The following is a 17,709-nucleotide window of genomic DNA, read 5'->3' on the forward strand; positions in this document are numbered from 1 at the left end:
ATACAACTAAAAAGCATTTCCCTAGGGATGCTGTGCCTCAAACACCCAGGCTTTCCTGATTGACTGTGACCTTGAAGGCCCAGCTCTCCTTTGGGCCCCTGAGGTCCCTGCTGGCTGGGCCTCCTTTCAGCCCGTCCTAGTCTGCTGTCTTGGGCTAGAGGACATACCCACACCAGAATACCTCCTTCCCATATTTCCCTATTGTTGATCCTGTATATGGAAGCCTAAATTTTCAAATAGAATTTGAGTTGTTCATTTACATGTTAAAATGAGCCCAAAGGACTTCATAAATTGGCATGTTATTATTTTAAGTGACAGAGAAAATAACACTGAGAAGTTAAACCCAAAGTTTCTTGACAGCTCATTTGTGAAATCAGAAAATCCTATTTTTTTAAAGTTTCAATTTCTATTTTACTTACTGTCAAAGTAGTGATTTTGTTTTTATTACCGCCCAAAGAGCCCATTATCTCTTTCATCACATGAGACTGCCCAAAATAACATGTCTTACTTAGAGAGGGACAACTCAAAAAACCATGCTATGAAGGGTTGTGGTTTTGTTATGGAATGCCTCGGGCTTTGATTGGTAGAGAGGAACTTGGAAAATCTGTATTATGGAGACTTAAAATCTGGTGAAGATTTTATTTTAAGATTTAGTACTTGCATAGTTTTAAGCAAGATATCCAATTCCATGGGGAAACTGTGGGTTAAGAATGAGTCCCATTTCTTACTTACTCATCTTCAGCACTTAAGTTCGCTAAGCCTCTGTTTGTTTGACTATAAAGTGGAAATAATAACAGTAGCCCCAAAAGGCGGTTAGTAGGATCAAATGAATGGTGCATTTGTATGCATGATAAAACATTATGCAAGGCTGAGCACGCTGCCTGACACAGAAGAGGAATTTAATAAAAGTTTGTACAATGAAGGAAGAAGACGCTATTTAGCAACTTCAAATGTACTTGGGTCCATTAAGGGAGATGATTTTGAATCCTGATAAAGATGAAGTGATTTTTCATAAAATACTATTCGTAAAACTTGTTTTCCTGGATCCAAACTTCGTTTAGGATTTTATGACAACAAGAATGGCTTAGTAAGAACCTAACAGCTCTCCATGACATTAGCTTCAAAAGTTTAGGAATTTACCCTCTAATCTATGATTAAATCAAACCCCTGTTCAATCTAATAATGTTTTCACTGATGCTTTCTGCAGGTATGGCAAGATCAATGAGTTTTTCAACAGTCCTTTTATTTGCTTTGAGACTTCTAATATCAATTATCTATAAGAATTTATCAGTGAGTAACTACCAGAAGGAGGATTTTGACAGCTACTATTGTTGTTCTAAAGTAGGATGAGTTGAAATATGGTAACAAAGGTTTAATTTTGGAGATTAAGTTAGCATATTATGACTTAGATTGATCCTGGCTTCCTTAGATGTGGCCCTGGGGTTCCACAACTTTTGGACTTCAATGGGAGCTGCATCTTCTTATCTCTCATTTTCTGTCTTTAAAAGTATCTAATTCTAAGTGCTTAAAATGTGAGTAACTAGTTTATTGAACATTAGAATATAATAAAATGTTGGAATGAGTTAACTACATGAGATACCAGTCAGAGCTGGCTGTTAATTGTTCAGTGAATTTATCTATTAAAAATATTTCACCTTCCAGCAATAACTCCCTAAAATCTGATTTTGTCATTCCACTTTGACAAAAAAAGGTTCCCTTAAGTTTCATGAATAGTTTATTTTCTCATTCAACTGTTTATACATTTATCAAACATCTACCGAGTGCAAATGAACACATACAGATTTACATGAAATCATTAAAATACATGATCACAAGTGGGAAATCTGTTGGGAAACATATATTTTTGTATGCTATTATATGCTTCTTTTCACCTGGAAATTTCACAGTTTTACTTAAGCATGTCGAATGAGAAAGAAAAAGAAGATAGAACACATTCATAAGAACTCCAATACATATTTTCGCTCACTTTTCAGTCTGGTTTTTCTTCCTGATACATTTATTCCGTAATCATTGATGAAAGAAAGAGGAAAGAAATCAAGAACTATGTGAACAACCAACTTCTGTCTCTCATCACTCTCAACAAATGCTAATCATTCAGAATCTCACCTTTATTTACTAAAGATCACCTAGAGTTACAAATAACCAGTGGTTGAGTCAATAGAAGGTGAAATTTCCCAGCACTGATTTCTCAGGAGTTTCTTACTGGTTGATTGCTTTCACACCAGGCCTTTTATTTGTTTGTGGGAGGACCAACAAGGTGATGATTTGCCCTGACTATTGTTATACCCTATACGCCCTGACTGAAAGATGGGTTATACCCTATATGCCCTGACTGAAAGATGGGTTAATGCATGTACGATGAGTCTATTTTAAGGTTCCAGACTCACATAGTTCCCTCTAGTTCAGGAGCAGAAGGTGTAGTCAGCTGCCCAGAGCCTCAGATTCATTATTCCAGGTGAACAAAAAGCCCACCAATATTGAGCCAGTAATGCTGGGGACTAAAGGAGGAGGCAGATATTGTGAGGAAGGATGAGAGAAAGAGGTGGCGGATTACTAGAAAGTTCCTAGAAGTGCCCCAGGGACAGAAGCCTGTGTAAAAACACCTTGAATACCTTTGAAGCCAGCACAGGTTCACAGGCCATGAGCTATGTCCCCAGGCAAATGATCACACTCCCTAATAGAGCCCCCAAGGAGATGCTCTCTTGACAGAATCAGAGTAAATGAAGTTAGGAAGTGAACACATACTCCGCAATTTCTTTACGTCTTCCTGTCTTTGTTCACCTTTCCCATAGGGCAAAGACACACCTCTTTGTGTGTCTTTGATGAATTTTCAGCCACCCACATGGACATTCCATGGTCCATCAAGCTAAATATTTATTATTCATCCACTCAATACATTTAAATTGCAATTATTGCTCTAGACTTGAGGATAGAGTGACAAACAAAACCGGTAAAGTCCCTGTTACTCACAAGGAACTTAATATTTTAGTGGGAAGTCAAGGAAGACATGAGTAAACATATGCACTAGAGACTGGTGAGAGTAATAAAATAAAACAGGATTATGTAATAGAGAGTGATGGATTAGGTATGGCCAGTGAGGATGATTGAGAGGCTTTTTGAGGACTGGTAATGACATTTGATTTTAGACTTGAATATCAAGAAGTCAGCCATGTAGATATCTGAAAAGAGCATCTAAGGAAGAGGGAACAGCAAGTGCAAAGGCCCTGAAGCAAAAATGGATTCCGTGTAATGGAGGAAATGAAAGAGGATCCATGTGGAGTAAAGTAAGTGAGGAGATCATAACTGTAAGACAAAAGTTAGGGACAAGATATTGCAGGGTCTTTATAGACCATGATGAGAAGTTCTCATTTTATTTTAAATGTACTTGGAAACTCTTGCAGTAGTCTAAGAAGAGGAGTGGCCAAATCCAGTTGGCATTTTAAATTGATCATATTGTATGGAGAATGAACTGTAGAGTGATAAGAATGGAGGTGATGATACTGAATGGAGCTACTGAATAATCCATGAGAGAGATGATGGTGGTTGGGATTAGTGTAGTAACAATGGAGGCTGAGAGTGATTGGATATGGGATTTATTATGCAAGGAGAATGAAGAGAATCTGGTGATAAATTGGACATGAGGTCTGAGAGAGAAAGAGAAGTTGAGATGATATCAAGGCTTTAAGCCAGAGAACCTGGGTGAAATGGTATGTATTACTTACTGAAATGAGGAAACCTGACAGAAGAATTGGTGTGAGTGATGGTGAAAATCAAGTGGAGATGTTGAGGAAGCAGTTGCAGCTCAGGAGAGAGGTCAAGGCTGGATATACACATCTGGGAGTCTTCATTGTACAGACGGTGTTTAAAGCCATGGTATCAGAGGGGGTCACCCAGGCAGGAGCCTTGGGACATTCTGATACTTGGATGTTGGGAAGAAGAGGAGGAGACCAAAAAGGAGGCTGAAAAAGAGTGGGAAGTGAGGTTGGAGGGAAAATTGGGAGGGAGGAAACAGGAGAATGTGTTTATAAATAAAGCATTTCAAGAAGGAGCAGAAATAGAACAAACAATCTGAAAATTTGTATAAAATTACATAAGACCCTGAATAGCCAAAGCAATCTTGAGAAAGAAGAACACAGCTGAAGGTATCATGCTCCTTGATTTCAAATAATATTACAAAGCTATAGTAATTAAAACAGTATGGTATTGACATAAAACACACATAGATGAATGGAACAGAATAGAGAACCCAGAAATAAACCCATTCATATATGGTCAATTAATTTACAGCAAAGAAGCAAAGAATACACAGTGGGGGAAGGACAATCTCTTCCAATAAGTGGTGTTGGGAAAACTGGGCAGCCACATGCAAAAGAATGAAACTTGACCACTGTCTTACACCAAACACAAAAATTAACTCAAAATGGATTAAAGATATGAACATAATACCTGAAACCATAAAAGTCCTAGAAGAAAACATAAATGGCAAAATCCATGACATAGGTCTTGGCAATAATTTTTTGAATCTGACACCACAAGCAAAAAGAACAAAAGCAAAAATATACAAGTGGGACTACATTAAACTAAAAAGCTTCTGCACAGCAAAGGAACCCATTTAAAAAATTAAAAGGCTACCAACTGAATGGGAGAAAACAAATCATATATCTAAGGGGCTAATATCCAAAATATGTAAAGAACTCACACAACTCCATAACAAAATATCACCCCCTCCAAAATAATGGGCAGAAGCTCTGAATAAACATTTTTCCAAAGAAGACATATAAATGGCCAAAAGGTATATGAAAAGATGCTTAACATCATTAATCATTAGAAAAATATAAATCAAAACTACAATGAGATATCATCTCATACCTGTTAGAATGACTGTTATCAAATAGACAAAAATAAAAAGTTTTAGCAAGGATGTGAAGAAAAGGGAACCCCATGCATGGTTGGCTGGACTGTAAATTGATGCAACCACTATTGAAAACACTATGGTGGTTCTTCAAAAAATTAAAAGTAGAACTACCATATGACCCAGCAATTCTACCTCTGGGTATTTATCTAAAGACAATGAAAAAACTAATTTGTAAAGAGATATGCACCCCCATGTTCAGTGCAGCATTGTTTACAATAACCAAGATGTGGGAACAACCTAATTTTCCATTGATAGATGAATGAATATATATAATATATATATATTATACATATATATTAATTTTTTTACAGTATCACATATTCAGCCATGAAAAAGAATAATATCTTGCCATTTTCTGCAACACGGATGGCCTCGAGGGCATTATGCTAAGTGAAATAAGTCAGAGAAAGGCAAGCACCATATGATCTCCATTATATGTGAAATCTTAAGAAAGTAAACTCCCCCTCACCCGCCAAAAAAACCAAAACCCAAAACCAAAAAACAGCCAAGCTCATAGAGGCAGTTGGTGGGGGGGTGGGAGAAATGGTGAACTGTTTTGTTTTGTTTTTCTAAATAGTTTAAATACATTGACTAGAAATTAGAAGAAGAAAAAAGGAAACTGATTACCCTGACTACCCTCAGTTCTGCCTTACCCAAGGCCTGCCCATTGTGCCTTTTGAACACAGCAAGACACAAGCTACCGTAACAAAAGTATGACACTATAGACTATATAGTTGGCCTAAATTCCAAGTTATTTCGTTGAGAAAACTAGGGAATTTGGATTGGTACTATTTGAGATTAAAAACAACATCAACAACAATTGGCTTTTTAAATGTTTCTCTGGGTCCCAAGATTGTGTCGTAATGGACCATTCAGTCTTCTGTCTCTCATTTGCCCCCTCAGTGGATGGCATGGCATTGGACTCTCGGAGCTCTCTGAGAAGCCACACTCTGCTTGCTTTCTGCAGGATTTCTCCCTCATGGGTTAACTGTGTTCAACCTTTGAAATAATGCTATATGATATTTAAAAAAAAACGAAGGAGAAAGTGATCAACTATATCACATGTGGCTGAGGTTAGATTAGGTGAGAAATGATTACTGTTTTTAACAATATGGAAGGAGTAGTTTTGATAGTGTAGTAGGAATGGAGCTCTGATTTGAGACAGTTTTAAGTGGAATATGAAGAAAAGCCTTTGAGTTTTACTGTAAAGGAAACCAGAGAAATGGAGAACAGATAGAGGGGGAATATGAAATCACAAGATTCCTACCTTTCCCTCTCCCTCCTTCCCTCCTTGCCTCCTTTCCTCTCTCCCTCTTACTCCCTCCAACTCCTCCCTTCCTTCCTTCTTTCCATTCTTCCAATCTTTCTTTCCTTCTTTATGATGGAAGATATTACCACTCACTTCTGTGCCAATGGGTATGATCCAGAAGAAAGGAATAAATCTGATGCTGTAAGAACTTACCTGGGCCAGTGTGGGGCTGGGAAGATTTACAGATTGCTCTGTCCCATGTAAATTGTGCAGATAAAATTACTGTGACTTTAAATGAATGAAGCTATAACAGAATTATCTTACCAACCATGAAAACTGGAGAGAGAATTATATGACCTGATCTAGCAATTGTAAAGCACTAGTAAATAATCCATGAGCTCAGAGACTGGAAGGGCAAAAATAATTGTCAAACATGACCTCTTCAGTGTCTACATCACTGCCAAGCAGTCTTTGCACCATCCTGCTTTTCTGAAGCTACAATGGGACAGGAGTTTTCAGGATAGTATAGCTGGACGCTGTGCTGCACGGGATACAAGAAATCATCACTCCCTTGGTAAAGGTGAACTGGAGAATGAAGGGCATAATTTTAAAGGAAACCAAAGACATTTTGTGAGAAAAAATATTTTAATAATCCATATGGCTATCTAAATTGGACAGGTTAACCAAATAATTAATTATTCAGTTTTTAAATTTCAGATGTAATCTTGTAGATTATGCTGTGAGGTGATCCTTTTTCTTCCATGTGAATTCTTAATTTGGGTATATTGGGACTTACGTAATTGCAGAAATCCTTTATGTTTCTGTCAGAGACAGGAGTTATTTTATATTAAGAATGTGGTAATAAAAGATAGTTTTTGAGAACTCACTTTAGCGTAGGTCCTGTCACAAGAACTTTACATTATCACATTTAATCCTCACAGCAGCATATTTACTGTTATTACTTCCATTTTATGGATGAGGAAACCAAGGCTCAAAGATATTAAGTAACTTACCCTAAGAAGTCACAGAGCTCAAAAATGATAGAGCTAGTACTAAGTGAAGTAAGTCAGACTGAGAAAGACAAATACCATATGATCTCACTTACGTGTGGAATCTAAAGAACAAAATATATGAACAAACAAAACAGAAACACACTCATAGATACAAAGAACAAACTGATGGTTGCCAGAGAGGAGAGGTGTTGGGGAGCTGGGTGAAAAGGGGAAGGGGATTAAGAAATACAAATTGGTAGCTACAAAACAGCCACAGGGATGTAAAGTACAGCATAGAGAATGTAGTCAATAAAATTGCAACAACTATGTATAGTGCTAGGTGAATACTAGACTAATTGGGGGGAATCACTGCATCAACTATATAAATGTCTAACCACTATGCTGTACACCTGAAACTCATATAAAATAATATTGAATGTCAACTGTAACTGAAAAAAAAATAATTTAAAAAATGATAGAGCTAGGACTTAAATACAGGAAACCTGACTCCAATCTCTCTGCTTTCAAACACTAGGTTCTAATTCTGGTGTATCTGAAAGTATAGAAATATGATCCCACGGGTGTCCAGATCAAAACCAATAAAACAAGCAAGCACAAATTTCATTGTGAAATCTCTCATTTTAATTATGCCTCTGTTTGCTCTTTTTATATTTTGAGGTTTGCTTTACCATGTAAAACAAATTCATCCAAAAAAAAGACATTATGACCCTTTTGGCTCTTAGAAACTACTGAATACTTTTAAATTCTGATTTTCATTTGTACTGTGGAGCAACTGGAGGTGGGCGGTAACCCGCTCTCTCTCACCCTCACTGAGCTACAGCCCCAGGAAATGTCCTTGAATTGTAGCTGGGAAATTTCACTTTTTAAAAAGCCTTCATTTCCTGTCTGTGAATGTTTCCAACTCTTGTGTCTGTGGTGGTTTAGGGGCCTCTGCTCAGGAGGCCTCCAGTGGGGTGAAATGGGTGAGGGAATGTAGTTTTCTCCAGGTTTTCATCTTTATAATGGCAGTGTATTTGTCTATCTTTGTACACCTGTTCCCTAACATTGGGCTTGTCCTGTAGAGTAAACATTGAATTAATCAGTGAATGAATGATTTCACCATCTGGAGGCAATTCCTCCTGGTCCACTGGACTTTTCTTGAAAGCATATTAACAAAATGGGATCCTATGATGTTTATTTATGTTCAATGGCTTGTATTTTCCCCATCTATAATAAAGTATGAATATCATTCTTTTTCAACACAATATTTCTAAAATTTTATATATGAATGTATTGTAATTTCTCTACGAGCAGATTTTTCCACATTTCTTGACATTTTAAACAAAATTGCAAAGAAAAGACTTGTAGATATTTCTTGCACAGATTCTGTTTGATTTAAATCCTATTTCTGGGTGGGGCATTGCCAGGTCAAATAGCATGCACTTTTACAGGTTTCTTCCAAATTTTCCTTCAGGATGCATGTGCCAATACCACATGGGATGTCTATTTCTCAGCATCCTCTCTATCATGAAGGATAGCCTCTCAGAGACACTTTTGACATCATCTTGAAAAATTATATCACAGTTTTAATTTATATCTGTTTCTGTTCTTTTGATTCTTGGCCTTATTTGAAGTGTAACGGGTAATATTTTTGAAATATATTAATGTTCTTTTCCTTTTTGCACTTCCTTTGACATGATTCTTCTGCTATGCAGCCAGAGGCATCTAATGCTTTGGGGGAAGCTTAGGACTGTTACAACAGAATGAAAAGAGAAAGAAAGAACCAGTGGTTAGGTTTTGAATTCCAAAATGGGACTTCGAATCTGTATTAATTGTCTCAAAAGATAGAATGTTTTTAAAGTAAACTTTTGAGTTGAATATAATATACTGACAAAAAATGCACAATCATGTGTCCAGCTTGATGAATTTTTACAAAAAGAATCCACTTGTGTAATCACTATCGAAAGCAAGATAAAGGGCATTACCAGCACCCTCGAAATTTCCCTGCCCATTCTAGTCATTACTCCCCATTAAAAGTAACCACTAGTCTCACACTTATCACCATAGATATTTGCCTATATTTGAACTTTGTATAAAATTACTCATCCAATCTGTGGTAATGGCTTTTTGTCTCTAAAAATTAGATTTGTGAGAGTTATTTATGTTATTGTGTACAGTATTAGTTTGTTTAATTTCATTGATGTACATTGATTTTATTTTATGAATATACTACAATTTATTTTTCAACACAATGAGTGAAAGTGCCAGGTGCCAATACTTAACTATTGTGACTTTTTTGGTTCATTTTAGTTATTTTGTTGCATGCATAGTGGTATCTCATTGGAGTTTTCATTTGTACTTCCCTAGTGACTAATGATTTCAGCCATCATTTAATATACTTATTGGCTACTTATATATCCTCCTTTTTAAAATGATTATTCAAGTGCTTTTTTTTTTTTGGTTTGTTTTGTTCATTAAAATTGTTTTGACAGTTTTTTTTTCTTGTTGATTTGTAGTTCTTTATATATTTTGGATATAAATCCTTTGTCAGATATATATCTTGTAATTATCTTCTTTCACTATTGCTTGCCTCTTTACTTTCTTAACAGAGACTTCTCATGAAGAAAATTCTTAATTTTCAGAATCAGCTCGTTAATTTCCACACAGGCAATCCATTGGGATTTTGGTGGTGGTTACATTGAATCTATAGATCAATTATGGAGGAGAATTGATATCTTTAAACTATTGATTATTCCAAGCCATAAATGTAGTTATCTTTCTATTTATTTAGGCTTATATTAATTTCTATCAGAAATATTTGATAGTTTTCTGTGGAGAAGTATTTCACATCTTTCATTAGGGTTATTCCTAGACATTTGGGGTCTTGTAAAAATAATTTTGCTATTTTAAATAATATAATTTTTGAAGTTTCATCTTCAAATATATATTGTTACAACTGAAAAATAAAATTCAGGTTTATATAATGACCTTGTATCCAGCAAATTTACTAAGTTCACATAGTAATTCTAATGGTTTATCTATAGATTCATTTCTACTTTATAATCACCTGCAAATAATGATATTAATAGTTTCATTTCTTCTTTTTTGATTTATATGCATTTTAATTTTCTCTTTTTTAATTACATTAAATAAGATCTCCAGTCATATGCTGGATACAAGTGATTATGGTGGTATTCCTTTTTGTTTTTGACCTTTGGGGAAAAATTTCCAATAACTCACTGTTTAAACGTATTCTTTATCAGATTAAAGACAGTCTCTTTTATTTCTGGTTTGCTAAGAATTTTTGTTTTTAAATTAGCAATGAGTGTTGTTTTCATCTAATGGTTTTTCTGCATCTACTAAGATGATCATGCAATCTTTTTTGTTACTGTACTGAATTATATTGCTATAAATTGATTGATTTCTATATATTAAGTTAGTCTTGCATTCCAACTGGACTTGGTTCTAATCATTATCCTTTTTTATTGCTGAATTTGGTGTTCAATGTTATGTTTAGATTTTTCATCTATCTTCATGAGATATACTGGCTCATCATCTTTCTTATAATGTCCTTTCTGAGGTTATGGGGGCCTTATAAAATGAAATGAGGACTGTTTCCTCTGTTCTGTTCTGTGGAAGAATTTGTGTAATATTGTGTTATTTCTTTCTTAAATGTTTGAAATCACTGATGAAGCTATTTTGGGGAAGGTTTTAATTACACATGCAATGTATTTAATAGACATAGGACTATTTCTCTTTTTATGTATATTTGATTAGTTGTATTTTCAAGGTAATTATCTATTTGATCTAAATTTTAAAATTATTTGTAAAAGGTGTTCATAATCTCAATACTACCTTTTTAATGTCTATAATTTCTGTAGTGATGTCCATTTTATACTCCTGATATTCATAATTTATGCATTTTCCCTTTAAAGATAAGTCTTTAGTAGTTTATCAGTTTATTAATCTTTTCAAAGAAGTTAGTTTTGACTTAGTTGATTTTCTGTATTATATATTTCATCAATTTCTGCTCTTATATTTATTTATTTCCTTTTACTTTGTTGTGATTAGTTGTCTGACTTTAAAAAAAAAGTGTCTTAAGATGGGTCCTAAAATTACTGACTTTCACCTTTCCTGTTTTCTAATATATGCATTGAAGACTATGAAGATTTTTCTATTTCTTTTAGCTATATCGTACAAGTTATGATGTTATATTTTTTATTATTTTTATTGTAATTCAACTCAAAATAGTTTTTAATTTCCATTGTGATTTCTTGTTTAACTGAATTTATGCAGTTATTAATTCAGTTCTTTCTTAAATAACTGGGTTATTTAATAAGAGTATATTGCTTAATTTCCAGACAGTTTGGGATTTTCTAGTTATCATTTTATTACTGATTTTTGTCTTAATTCTACTTGCTAAAGACACTACTTAAATGATATCAGTAGTTTGTTATTTGTTGAGACTATATTTGACTCAGTGATTAACTGACTTTGGTAAATGTTAGTATGTACACTTGAAAAGAATGTGTGTTGGATAGAATGATATATGCATATATATTTATACATACACGTGTATATATGTACATACATATCTATGGATATGTATAATCAGTAGGTCAAAATGATCAACTATATTGTTCAAATTTTCTATATCTCTCCTGATTTATTTTCTATTTGTTGTATCAGTTACCAAGACAGGTGTGTCAAAATCTTTTACTATGTTTGTGGATTTGTCCATTTATCCTTTTAGTTTAGTCAGTTTTTGCTTTATATTATTTGCGACTACATTTTTAGGTACATACAAATTTAGAAATGTTATATTTTTTTGATGAATCGATGCTTTATTATTAGGAAATGCCCCTCTTTACCACTAGAAATGCTAATTTATGCCTACTTTTTAATATTTGTTCAGTCAAATTATACTTCTTGTCCTGAAGTCTAATTTGTTATCAAGTTAGAGAGGTTTTTTTTAAATTAATGTTTGTGTGGTATGTGTTTCCCATTCTTTTACTTCTGCTTTAAAGGTTACCTTTTCTAGGCAGCACATATTTAGTTTTCTTCCTCCCACAGTCTGGTAAGCTTTACTTTTTTAAAATGGATTATTTAGTCAATTGATGATTTATATAATCATTTCTACATTTGAGTGTGAATCTTCTCTTTTTTTTTTTGGAAAAAAAATATAATTTTATTGAAGACATTAAAGAACACCTAAATACATGAATAAAGTATATGGTATCAATGAATAGGAAGGTTAAATCTTGTAAATATGTCAATTCTTCCCAAAATACAGGGTGGCCTCAAACTTCTAACATTTGTTTTTTTAACTTGACAGGCTTATTTTAAAACAAAGTGTAAAGGACAATAACTAAGAACGACAATAGCTCAAAAAATAATAAGGTGGAATGGCATTCTGTATCAAATATTCATACCTATTATAAAGCTATAATACTTAGAACAGTGTAACACTAGCATCGGGATAAGCAGAGATTCCAGTGGAACAGAAGAAAACGCCAGGAATAAATCCACATGTATATGGATACTTGACTTCATAGACAGGATATGGCAGATCTGCAGAGGAAAGGTTGAACTTGCCAAAAACTGGTTCTGGGACAATTGGGTATCTGTATGAGGGGCAAGTGAAATTATGGCACACCTCCTACTATTCACAAAAATTGTATATATTCTAGATTGTTCAAGACCTAAATTTGAATGGCAAAACTATGAATCTGCTCTCATACTATTTGTTTTCTATTTGTCCTTTCTTTGTTTCTTTTATTCTCCCCCTTATTTTTTGTATTAATTATTTTATTTCAATCTTTTCCTTTTATTCTTTTATTAGTCCTTTAGTACTTACCCTAGAGATCACAATATGTATCTTGACTCATTAGTGTCTAGGTAAATCAGTATTTTTAATTATTTCGGGGATCTTAGAAAACTGTAACTCCATATATTCATCTCACCTCTTCTGTGTTATTGTTTTTTGTCATGTATTTTAATTATATACATTTTAAACCCCTCAGACATCATTATTGTTGTTTTATGTAATTATTCTTATTTTTCTATAAATTACTTTTTCTGGATATGTTCTTCATTCCTTTCTATCTAGGGTTATTCGTTAAACACTGAATCTGTGACTTGATGTTTTTCTTCAGTTTGGGGAAATTCTCACTTATTATCTTTTCAAATATTGCTTCCATTGTATTCGCTACATCCCTCTGGAGCTCCAATTATACATGCTTTTTGTACCATGTCTTTTTTGCTTTGTATGCTCTTTTCTTTATTTTCCTCCAATGTTCTCATCATGCTACAGTCTGGACTTTTTCTACTGACCTATCTTCTTATTCATATCTGCCACATCTAATCTTTGTCTTATCTATCAAGTCCATTTATTACTTTCTTAATATCAGTGTATTTTTCAGTTTTATAATTTCCAGTTCATTCTCTTTAAGGATTCTAGCTCTCTGGTGATACTATTTATTTGGTCATCTGTTTTCTTAAACATATTGCTCTATAGATATTTAAAATCGATATTAACCCTAATATCTTTTTTTTTAACTAAAAGAGTTGACAATTTTATTTTCACATTTCACAATACAAATGAAAATTGCTTTTTTGGTCCCACTACACCCTTCCAAAACTATTCTCTTTGATAGGAAAGGGGGAGTGAGTCTTCCTTGTCATGCTATTAGGAAACACCCAGGGTCCCAGCACCATCATCTCCTGGCAAAATAGAACAAGTTATACAGAACTGTTGGAAAGAGGCTCCCCTCTTGTCTGTCTGGTCGAGTCATTCCTGGCCGAGTGGGTACCATCATGGGACGGGCGGGAGGTCTCATCATTGGGGGCTCTGGCATCATTGGCATGTGGCCTCCCACAGGCGGCCTCATTCCAGGAGCAGGTCCCACAGGCATCATCCCAGGAGGAGGAGGGCCCATCATTGGCATCATGGGAGGGCCCCCCATGTGGGGTGCTGGCATCATACCTGGGCGAGGAGGACCCGGGAGGCTGGGGGGTGGTGGGATCATTGTCCCCGCAGGAGGTGGAGCAGAGAATGGAGTAGGAGGTATCTTTCCTTGCTGAAATGCTGTGGTTGTTTTGTCAAGCAGACTCTGAGCCTGCTCTTCCATCCATTTCTTTTTTTTTTTTTTAGAATGGTATTATCAATAATAGATTTTTAATTTCACTGTTAAGTATAAAATATAACATATAAAATGAGAAATTTTGAATGTGGCCACAGAAGAGAAAGAAAAACAAAATATTATACTGTTCAGCTACTGCTGGCATGAGAAATATTCAGTTGTTTTTCTGAGAAGAAAATTCTTTCAATCAGGAAGTTAGTCAAGTATATGAACAAGTTGATTCCAATTGAGCAACATGATCCTCATTAGTCAGTGTAAAACCTAATGTTATTACATTTGAATGTACATAAAACTCAAGATTTTATTTGATTACATTTAATTTCATTTGTCTTCCATCCATTTCTGATAGTAGTCTTTCACATTCTCTTTGTGTTTCCTACCACTGCAGTGTGCCTTTCTCACAGATGGAGAGTCATGAGCGAGGTATGTATCGCAGTAGTCACAATAAAACCTAGGCATGTTGTTGCTCAAGACGTTGGCCACTCGATTAACCCTAATATCTTAAGCACTTGTGGGCCTGTGTATATTACATATTTTTTTTAATCTTGGATTTTGGATATTGTGTTATATCCTGGCATATCTGGTAATTTTTGATTGGATGTCAGATATTATAAATGGAAATTTTTGATTGATGCCAGAATTATAAATGAAAAAAATTCATTATATCTGAAAAATATGTCAGATATTATTATAAATGTGGAGGCTTTGGGTAATATTATTTTCTAAGGAAAATTTAATTTTCTTCTGATGGGCAGTTTGCTTTGATCTTGTTGGGGACTGAGATGATCTGAAGGTGGGTTTCAGTGTTTGTAAGAACATCTCTGATCTCCAGTTTGCCCTCACCGCTAGGGCTTGGTCTTCAGGAGTCTCAAAGGAAATCCTGGAATGTTTTCTAAGGCCTCTCCGACTTGTCAGGTGTGAGTTAGCTTTTTACCTGCTTAGCTGCTGCTTTCTGCTTGGTATCTTGGCCTCTTGCCCTGTGTAGGTTAGACACTGAGAAATGCCTCAAGAAGAAAAGTGGTGCAAAATGTTGGGCTCACTTATTTAAGGGTCACTTTGTTCCTGGATCTTAGGCCCTCAAGACCTGGCAGCCTTAATAACCCAGACCTTCGGTTTTTATGTTTCTGGCCTCATGAAAATGCTGAAAGTCTTATATTGGTTGATCTCTTGGCAGTTAGAAACTGTCAATTACCTGGATTCAAACTTTCAGATTGAGATGTCTCAAGGCTGGATTTTGCACTTTGGAAGGCCTTGTCTCTTTCCAATGTCATACTCTCACAGTTAGTCCTCCAGGGCTCCAAACTGAAAGGCTTGTGTCTTTGCCAATGCCCCTCAACTTCCTGGGGCCTTAATTTCAATCTTTATCTCCCTAAGACTAAAGACTGTGGATAGCTCTAGTTAGCCTCTCCGTCTCTTTGCAGCTCTTTCTGCTTTCTCTACCTCTACCTGTACAATTGGTAATTAGGCAAATACTTGGAGGGAAGAAAGCAGCTCACACCCTCAGCTTCACATTTCTGAGCTTTCTCTCTCTTGATCCATCAAGTCCTGGCTTCTTTGGCAAGCCTGAACTCCAACTGTTTGTGTCCCATTCCTGTGAGACTGCTAAAAGCTCTGAGCTGTCATTTTCTTTTCAGACTCTCACCTAAACCTCTTACACACTGGTAAATGCCTTACAAGGAGAAGAGACAGTCAAGCTCACTCAGCGCTTTTCTTTTTTCTGTGAGATCTTGGGTCCTCAAATCTCGGATGCTGGTTGCACATTGATGACTTCAAACGGCTGCATGAAAAACAAAACAAACAAACAAACAAACAAACAAAACAAAACCCACCCCACCCTAAGAAACCAAAACATACACACACAAAAACTTCATATAGTTGTTAAAATTGTATTTGGTGTGAGGGTTGGATCGGTGCAAGCTACTATCTTAGCTGGAAACAGAAGTCCAAAAAGCTAGGTTTTCTTGACAAAGAGAAAGGCTTTCTAAATTTAATAAAGCTCCTCTTTATATATCAACAGCTAGGTTTGATCAGCCTATGAGTAATAGAGTTTTATTATAAACCATGGGGCAGAGGACAGAATATAATGGAGACGTTCTTACCAGGTAGAAGGAGGATGCAGGAAGCTGACTACTATGGGAAGAAGGGGCATTTATTTCAGGAGCAAAGTCAAGATGAAAATGCAGCCTGGATTCCTCAGGGACTGTTCTCACCAACTTGGGCTTTGGCTTAAGAATTCATGGAGATAAGAATAGATGAGTCTTAGAATGTTCAGTGAAGAAAAGTAAGCCACGAAGCATATATGAGTTATAAACTGTTATATAATATTCATAGACAGACAAAATGAAAAATTATGTTTTAAAGCACATCTACCCATGTCATAATTCATACGGAGAAGCAAAGAAATGATGACCAGAAAACTCAAGAAAGTGATTAGCACTTGGGTAGAAGCAGGTGGAGGAGATCGGGAAGAGATTGTTAGCGACTTGGGCTGTATTGATTTTATTTCATTTCTGAAGTTGGTGGTAGATTCATGAGTGTTCATTATGATGCTCTCTAACTTGTCTATCTATTACGTAGATTATTTTGCATGGATCAAATGTGTCAAGTAAAAAATGCAAAAGGAACTAAAAAAGAGAAGAAAAATACTAGACAGAGCAACTGTGCATTAACAATGGCTAGTGCAGAATTCCTAGGGGTCAGACCAGCCACCTCCAGCAGATTTCAGTGAATTTCAGTGGACACCACAAAATCCATGCAGACCTGAGGTCCCCCTCCCCCACTGACCTGGGCCACATAAGCCCTTCATAGATTCAGATGCCATCTTAAGGAGGAGCAAAGGAAGAGGAGGAAATTTTCCAAATCAAGCATTTACCCAAAGGAGACTGAGGTAATCCCAAATGGGAAGAGATTTAGTTGTCTTTCGTTATCAAGTTCTCCCCACCTTGCCCCATGTCACAAGTGGAAATGCAAGGGCTTTGGAGCAAGCTAAGATCTGTCTCAGAATGAATACAGATACATAGATCGATCGATAGATAGATATAGATATGTACCTATCTATATTTATATCTATACATCACTTTATTTTTATTGCACACTATAGTTGTTGACTAAATGAGTAAATTTTTGACCCTAGCACAAACTAATGCTTATGTACCCTCTACACACAGGAAAGTGAAGAATTTGTATCAAACCTAGATCCTTAATCCTGTCCTGCCCTCTGGCTGACTGTGTAACAATCATCAGTCCCCTTAAACTGTCTGTAGCAGAGAGAGAAGGTGATTACCTAATCTCTGAATTTCCTTCTAGGTCTGTGAGCCTAAGTATCAGGGACAGCCTTCGTTCTCCTGAGCATTCCTGGTTACGTTTTCTGTATTCTTCATTCTATGATGA

The 17,709-nt window shown here is 35.5% G+C and overlaps 1 protein-coding gene across 1 annotated transcript; it reads right to left on the bottom strand.

Annotated features, from left to right (window-relative positions):
• Positions 1–13,893: 13,893 nt before the first annotated feature.
• LOC308510219 (U1 small nuclear ribonucleoprotein C-like) lies at positions 13,894–14,307 on the bottom strand (the record flags this gene model as incomplete). Its single annotated transcript, XM_081079367.1, has 1 exon — positions 13,894–14,307. The coding sequence occupies one exon, from the start codon at positions 14,305–14,307 to the stop codon at positions 13,894–13,896; it is 414 nt and encodes a 137-aa protein (XP_080935493.1).
• Between the last annotated feature and the right edge of the window lie 3,402 nt (positions 14,308–17,709).

Source organism: Rhinolophus hipposideros (assembly GCF_964194185.1).
Source record: "Rhinolophus hipposideros genome assembly, chromosome: 2".
NCBI lineage: Eukaryota > Metazoa > Chordata > Mammalia > Chiroptera > Rhinolophidae > Rhinolophus > Rhinolophus hipposideros.